The sequence below is a fragment of the Frankliniella occidentalis genome, unplaced genomic scaffold, assembly GCF_000697945.3.
Source record: "Frankliniella occidentalis isolate FOCC.00 unplaced genomic scaffold, Focc_3.1 Scaffold65, whole genome shotgun sequence".
Taxonomy (NCBI): domain Eukaryota; kingdom Metazoa; phylum Arthropoda; class Insecta; order Thysanoptera; family Thripidae; genus Frankliniella; species Frankliniella occidentalis.
This window is the reverse complement of record NW_026267195.1, coordinates 591,054-599,134: the sequence shown is the minus strand read 5'-3', so window position 1 is coordinate 599,134 and position 8,081 is coordinate 591,054. Positions and strand designations below refer to the sequence as shown.

General features: G+C 46.8%; 2 protein-coding genes across 2 annotated transcripts; both read left to right on the top strand.

Moving 5' to 3' along the window:
- The first annotated feature begins 705 nt into the window (after window positions 1-705).
- LOC113208779 (uncharacterized) lies at window positions 706-3,375 on the top strand. The gene is made up of 8 exons (XM_026425946.2): window positions 706-1,172; window positions 1,271-1,453; window positions 1,523-1,810; window positions 1,892-2,077; window positions 2,260-2,418; window positions 2,507-2,632; window positions 2,755-2,802; window positions 2,888-3,375. Exons 1-8 carry the CDS (start codon window positions 1,063-1,065, stop codon window positions 3,327-3,329), a joined length of 1,542 nt encoding a protein of 513 aa, XP_026281731.1. The 5' UTR covers window positions 706-1,062; the 3' UTR covers window positions 3,330-3,375.
- Window positions 3,376-3,512: 137 nt separating this feature from the next.
- LOC113208775 (F-box/LRR-repeat protein 14) lies at window positions 3,513-8,079 on the top strand. The gene has a single exon (XM_026425938.2). The coding sequence runs from the start codon at window positions 3,825-3,827 to the stop codon at window positions 5,367-5,369; it is 1,545 nt and encodes a 514-aa protein (XP_026281723.2). The 5' UTR covers window positions 3,513-3,824; the 3' UTR covers window positions 5,370-8,079.
- The last annotated feature ends 2 nt before the right edge of the window (window positions 8,080-8,081 follow it).

Sequence of the window (8,081 nt, the reverse complement as noted above, 5' to 3'; positions counted from 1 at the left end):
ATATACACATAATTTTAAAAAATTGTCATAAAGAGGGCAATGTGCAGACAACTGTGCGACTTTTCTTTTTTTTTAAATATGGAGGCCAAGTGCTTTGATATACGTATGACAATGTTTATAGCTTTAGGTGATTCCAATTTGTTAAGGTGGCTCATGTTATCAGACATTTGTTAGGTTTTGTAAAAACTTAAGACAGAACACAAAATGCAATTTTTATATATCGATTTATTCATGATCGTATCCATTATCAGGTATTTGTATGAAAGCAATTGGGATATCGTTTTTTAGTCATTACATGCCTTATAGCCATTGAAATTAAATTATAATTAAGAGACAAAGCATTACGGTTTTTCATCTAAACATTCAACTTTGGGAGACGTTAGTTACAACTCAATACATGAATCCTTATGAAGTGAGTTCCAGCAGGACTGGATTTTCTTAGTCTCCAGTAACTTTAGTAAGGAAATTAGTAGTAGCACTCATTTTGTAAGTTTGCCATTAATACAAGAAACAAACAGACTGTTTGATCCTGTCTTTTATGTTGTTTTCTTAAAAAAAGAAAAATGTTTAGAAAGAATAAACAATTTGCTTAAAACTATTGTGACTCATTTCAGCTTCCTACAAATAGAAATCTGTGGCAGAAAAGTAACCAGAGGCCAGTCCCAGTCTGCCTCTTAATATCTACCACTATCACCTTTCCTCGATATCAGAGATCAGATCGGACCATCTTGCAAGAAAGATGGGCCGTTCAAATATTCGCGCTATATTTGATAAGGCCCACGTGACTTCAATAGCCAATTAGAAGGCATGAGTCGTAGCGCCCTCGCCCGCTTCGAACTTCAAAAGCATACCCACAGACACGAGAAAAAACTCAAAATTTTATCTTAAGAAAATTAAAATAATTTCAATTTACAAACAAATTTTACCAAATTGCCTTTCTTCTTCTATACAATTTATTTTGTTTATTGGTGGTGGATGGTTTGGTTGTGTATACGCGGGTTCTCAAGAATGTAGCAAGTGTGCAGTCAGCGATTCCATGAATCTTGGGGTGGAGCCCACACGATGCCTAATTACTGCATTTTGAGGACATGCACTAACCGGGACCTGAAGACATTCCCACCTCCGAATGAGGGATTGTCAAAAGAAGACATACGATGTGTTTACCACTTTCCGTGCGTGACAGCTTTGAGCTTTCATAACCTCGCCACATGGATTGTTCGTGGTGCTGTATTCTTCACTTTTGTTTCTTTGTCTGCTTTATTGGTTTCAGGTTCCCAAAATATCCCAATGAAATTTTATCAGAGTGGCTGGTTTTTGTTCAAAAATTTAATCGCACTAACGCTGCAGTAAATACAAAAGGTACCTACCTTTGTTCGCTTCACTTTGAGGAAGAAGATTTTGTTGATTATGGTAAACTTAGTAAGGATGCCGTGCCCACAATACCCCCGCCCAAGTAAGAAATCACACATTTCATCTATTTAACTACTGTCAAGTTTTATTTCCTAAGAAACAATTTGCACAGATTTTCAGCTGCGATTGCCTATAAATTCCGGCTCATACCTCACCTAGATTCAAAACTTTTGGAACTCGTCAATAACTTTAATTTGAGCCTAGAGGAATTAATTAAGGTTCCACCAGAACATCGTGTCTCTGACATAGCTCTAAAGAGCAAAGTAGATACTCGTGTTCGGATTGCTACCCTTTGTTCTCCTGAGGAGAATATCCTTCAGAAAAATCAGAAGTCTTGCATCTTGAGGGCCTGCCGAAATCATGATGTGCAGGAACAGGATCACAGAACACATTGGCACTCGTAAGTATAAAATGCAGAAATGTGTAATTGCATGAGCTATAGATAATTATTATCATGTGTTTATATTCATTATACTTACAGAATTCCTTCTACTGAAAATCTCCTGGCGAAATGGACAAATTTCATAATTAGGTGCAACCGAACCCACGATTTCCAACCACAGCCTGGAGGTAGTAATATCTATGTTTGTTCCTTACACTTTGAAAAGTCATGTTATCTCCCTAGTGGTGAAATTTCCATGAATGCCATACCTACTATTGCTCCAAAGTAAGTTTTCCTAAGTATTCTGTTATTTACCCTGTTAACACATTGAGTCCCAGGGGGTCCCCTTTTACATGCTATTGTGGCCATATGTGTGGTCATGTGGGACTCATTGTGTTAAGCAGTGAATTTTGTGCTACATTTTATCAGATTTAATTTTTAAATTACAAAGGAAATATTTCTCCAAGGTTCACTGCAGAAACAGCTTTCAAGTATCATCTGATACCTCACCTAGAATCAGAATGTTTAGATGATATCAATGATTTTGACAGAGGATTGGAAGATTTATTTCACCTGACACCTGGTCCTCTCAACCCTGAGCTGGACAGTGATATGTTAGTGGACCCGTATGTGTTGAATGAATTGATTTGATCATATTACTGTTAATTGTTAAATATAATATTGTATTAATCATTGTATTATTTTTTTTCTAAGGAATGAGGGAACTGAAGAGTCAACAAGCCCACATCAAAGCCCTACCCATTCAGAAAGTTCTCTATCTAGTTATCCGAATTCTGAATCAGAGCCTGGGATCTCTGCATCTGACCAAGGATTAACTGGGTTTGTATTTTTAAAATAATGCTTTTGGAATTTAAGAAATTTGCTGCAGTGTAAGATTATTTAGCTGCAATTACCCTTTTGCCACTTTCCCTATAGTTTTGCATTTCTTTCCTCTGTTCCAGATATTACAAGGAAGACCATAACTTTATTTCTAATCAACAGTTGGACATGTAAGATATTGGTACTTTAGTTTTCTTAACTAGGAAGATCTGCAGTTGACTTATTCTTCTCTGGTTTCTACTTGTCCATTTTCAGAACTGAGGCTGAAGCACATCAAGAAGTTTCAACAGCATATGACTGGGGTAGCAGTATCACAGCAGATCTATCTGAAAGTGTCATTGATGCCCATCTGGAAACTGGGAGATCAGATGCACTTGTGGCAATAAAAAAAGCAAGTAAAATCCAGCGTGGTAAACCAAGTATTAGCACAGCAGTTTTATCAGATGGTGACTTTAGCACCCCTTTAAAAACCATAAGATCACTTACACTTGTGAAAACAGAGGCAATGAAAGCACAACAGCGCATTAAAACGTTGAAACAGAAATTAGTACAGGGTCGATCTCAGATAAAGAGTATTTTCTTTTTACTGAGACGTCTCAAACGTGAGGGCTCTGTTACACATGAGGCTGCTTTACTTCTCTTGAAAGGTCTTGAAGATATGTATGTTGCACTTCATGATAAACCGAATCCGTCATAATTGTTTTGTAAGTTTTTCAATTATATGATTGACTGATTACACACGATGTAGGTGTCATCCTTAGAGCATCTAGTATCTATTTACCCCACGTGCAAGGCGACCGAAGAGCTGGGCCTGCATGCTAGAGCTGGCGGGTGAGCGACGGACGAACTAGGTGTAGTGGGAGGGGGAAGGCCAGGACAGCCAGGACAGCCAGGACGCCCCTCGAGCCTCCACCCCTCGCCCGTCCCCTCCCTCGATCTAACTGGAGAGGAGCGCTCTCTGGCGGGACTTTGTCGAAGGTCTGTGCACGGCTGGCGTATACACTTGTGTACTCCTCGCGGCCCGCGAGCGCGGCCCGCCGTGCCGTCCCGTCCCCGTCAGTCGTGTACGAGCACCCAACCGAGCCACTCCGTGGAGCGCTACGCCGTGCCGTTCCGCTCGTGCCATGGCGCCGAACTCGTTATAGTCGTGTGTGTGCGTGTGCGTGTGTGAGTGCCAAGCTTACTTGTGCCCATGTGTAGTGTAATGATGGAGGAACACCACCCGCTCATCTACACCGAGCTGCCGGACCACCGGTTGGCCAATGTGACGACAATTCGCTCCTCCAAGTCGGACTACCACCGGCCGCAACCCTACCATCTGCACCGGCTGCACCAGCCGCACCTGCAGGTGCAGCGGGTGCACTCGCCGCAGCCTCAGCTGGGTTTGGAGCTTCGAGTGCCCTCGGCGCTGGACGCGTACCACCACCTGCAACACCAGCACCACTACCACCACCTGCTGCAACAGCAGCAGCACCAGCAAGCCCACCAGCAGTTGCTCCTCCGGCAGCAGCAACAGCAGCAGCAGGTGGAGGACGAGGCGGAGCAGGAGCAGACGCATGTCACCTGTCTGTACCCGGAGATCCTCGCGCTCATCTTCAGCTACCTGGACGTGAGCGGTAAGGGTCGCGCGGCGCAGGTGTGCACGGCCTGGCGCGATGCGGCGTACCAGAAGTCGGTGTGGCGTGGTGTGGAGGCCAAGCTGCACCTCCGGCGGTCCAACCCGTCGCTCTTTCAGAGTTTGGTCTGGCGTGGCATCAAGCGCGTCCAAGTGCTCTCCCTCAAGAAGTCCCTGCGCGAGGTGGTCGTCGGCGTGCCGGCGCTCACCTCGCTCAACCTGAGCGGCATCTACAACGTGACGGACGTGGGGCTGTCGCACGCCTTTGTCACGGACCTGCCCACCCTGACGGAGCTCAACCTGTCGCTGTGCAAGCAGCTGACCGACACGGCCGTGGGGCGCATCGCACAGCACGTCAAGAACCTGGAGACCCTGAGGCTGGAGGGCTGCTCGAACATCACCAACACGGGGCTGCTGCTCATCGCCTGGGGGCTGAAGCGGCTCCGCCGCCTCGACCTGCGGTCCTGCTGGCTCGTCTCGGACCAGGGCATCGCCCACCTGTCGGGCCTCAACCCGGAGACGGCCGACGGCAACCTGGAGCTCGAGTACCTTGGCCTGCAAGACTGTCAGCGGCTGTCTGACGAGGCGCTGCGCCACATGTCCACCGGCCTCAAGAAGCTCAAGAGCGTCAACCTCAGCTTTTGTGTGGGCATTTGCGACGCGGGGCTCCGTCACCTCGCCCGCATGCCGCAGCTCGAGTCCATCAACCTGCGCGCCTGCGAGTACATCACGGACACGGGGGTCTCGTACCTGGCCGAGGGCGGCGCCAAGCTGAGCCAGCTGGACGTATCCTTCTGCGACAAGATCACCGACTCGGCGCTGCAGCACATCTCGCAGTCGCTGTACGGGTTGCGGTCGCTCTCCCTCAGCGCCTGCCCCGTCACCGACGACGGCATCAAGCGCATCGCCAGGATGCTCGCGGACCTGGACACGCTCAACATTGGCCAGTGCAGGCACCTCACGGACGCGGGGCTGCACACCGTGGCCGAGACCTGCAAGAACCTCAAGTACATCGACCTGTACGGCTGCACGGGTATCTCGCGCGCCGCCATGGAGAGCCTCATGAAGATGCCGAAGCTGGCCACCATCAACTTAGGTCTCGGACACGTGGCTGTGCGGTGACCCTGGGCGTAACCTGGCCTGGGTCGTCTGGGCTTCTCGAGTCCGCTCCGTGCGGCGGTGCGTCGCCGGTACGAGACCCAGAATGGACTGCACATCGAAACCGCACCCCTGGGATCAATCCCCTTTTCCCCAAACCAATGTGATATTTTATATAATGCTATAGATTCCTAAAGCTCATTTAGTGAACATGTAGACGTTTTTCAGTGTCTAATGGATATTTAGTAACAAATTATTGAGCGTATGTGTTTGTGTGTATGTATGCGTGCGTGCGTGCGTGTGTCCGAGAGTGTGTATTGTAAGCTGGCTCAAATCAAGTTACACATGTGTATGGCATTACTTATGGTTTTAAAACTTGTCTGAGGGACGTTTGGTCGTGCAGAGCGTATCGCCCCGTATTTCGGACGAGGTAAAGTTCTGGGGTAGACTGTTGTTTACCTGTGCTCTTCATCGGGAGGGTGCATGCCCCTTTGAAAAGAGCGTTTAATTGTTTGTGATATAGGTGTTAGGTCAACATGCACTTACTAGCCATGATGCTTGATTATACCAGCACTAGAACCAGCAAATGTTGGTGTCATTATCACTGTGATAATGTAGTTAATTATGAAATTTTAATTGTATGTATTGTTTGAATGGAGTCAGTATGTATTTTATGGACTCCACAGGACACCCACTTCAGTGATTCATATGGATTAATTATTGTATGCTCTTATATCTTCTATTGCGCTTGTGTATTGTTTCTTTAATCACGCTTTAAGTAATGCCATCCACAGCAATCATTTGTTAAATTTTACCTCTGGTTTCTTGCTTGTTGCACAGTCTATATCTAGAACTGATGCCCTGTTTGTTTCCCTCCTGTATACCTGCTTTCCCACTGTTCCTTGCATATGTATGTGATTAATTTACCCTTCCATTGCTATCAGTACTGTACCAATGTACACCTTTTCTAGTTAGCGCAATCTATTGTTACATAACGTTTGGTTTTCGTTGTTTCCATGAAATATGTTAAATTGTACTGGGTCGCTGTGCCGGAATTCCCCCTTCGCACACTTAAATTTACTCGACTTCGAGAGCAAAATTTTCTCCGCGTAGCCCGGAAGGTTTGGAACCCTCTTTGGCAGCTAGCTGCAAGGGAGACAGAAATCATCTACGAGTGTCACTTGTGGCTCGCTGCACATATGTAAGGCCAGCACTGGACAATGCGCCTTGCGCTTCGCCTTGCCACGCGCAGCCAGCATGTTCACCGGGCCCATCTTTTTATTTTTCTCCCTTTTTTTTGAGATAGTGCTGTTATCAGATGAGATAAGCGCCCCGCTGCATTGGGCCCTTGAATATTCAACGGCGCTCGGTTGCCTCGGGACTCGGGTCCTTTAAGGGGCGCGGTGAGGGAGGGGCGGGGTGGGGGAGCGGGACGCCCCGTGGCGCGGCCATGCGGGCGCCAGCCGCGCCCCGCTGCGAGCGCTACCCTGCGCGGAGCAGGGGCCCAACTGCATTCGGAATGAAATTTTACCAACTCGTCCACTGGAAAACCCCAGTGCGCCGCCCAAGTTCTATTGTACCGCGTGGAGGCGAGCGGGCGAGTTGCCTCCTGTAATCCGACTGCATGGCGCGGCGCCTCACAGCCCCGCGCAAGTAGGCAACCCGTCCGCGCGCATGCGTGCGGTACAGTACAACTACGAAAGTGCATGGGGGTTTTCAGCCAGTGGGTCCCGGTACGGTCGGTCGACTGTGTTTGGAGTGTGGCGATCTTCTGTTTCGACTCTCTTTGCCATTTTTATTATGATTATTCAAATATGTACTAAAACTTTGTGTTTCACCGCTGGCTGCTACTGGCTGTGTGGCAGTGTGACGCCACAGTGCTGCGCTCCCATTTCATTTTTGTCAGTTTGTGTTTTGCGGTTTGCTTGCTGCAATTAGCTGTTGCGCCCCGGTGACGAAATCCACCGAGCCTTTTCGACCTGAAGCGTGCTGGCGTGCTCCGGCGGCGTGGCGGGGAGCGAGGTGCAACCAGCGCTGGATGTTATCACAATAGTTACTCATTTAGGCCGTGCGGGTCGCACTGCGTCGCCCATTGTTGCTTGTTTTGGCCCACCTAAAAGTCAAAAGTTTTCTGTTCGACTTCTTACTTAGTTGCTGCGTTTTCCCTTTGCGCAAATGTTGTCGTTTTGTTAATATTATATAATTATTATTTGTAGTTCGCGGATGCCTCGTGATATCCGCCCCTCTTTTGCGAACTTCAAAACTGGCTGTTCTTTGCTATTTTATAGCTATTGTTTATTTCATTTATTTTTTTACATTTGAGAAATGAATAATTGTTATATTACATTTTTGTTATATCATTTGAACTTGTTGCGCGCCCAGCGAAGCCAAATAACAGAAACTTATTCGGGAGCAACTTGTGTTCTTGTCTCAGTTTTTATTGTCATTTCCAAGTGAAAATGTTTATATACGTACCGAGAGACTGACGAATGACGGTGTGTTGTGGATGTGAGTGTATTATGACTGTGTGATATTACGCGAATGTGTGTATGTGTGTGTGCGTGCGTGGGAGATCGAGAGAAATGTTGTTTATGTTAAGAATGAAATTGATTTTTGTAAATATGGAGCACCAAGACTTTGGTGAGTTATGATGTTGTGGTGGATGTAACAACACCTGCCATGTCCTTGTTCAATTTTTTAAATTATAGTAAACAAATTCAAAAATTTGGTAAAACT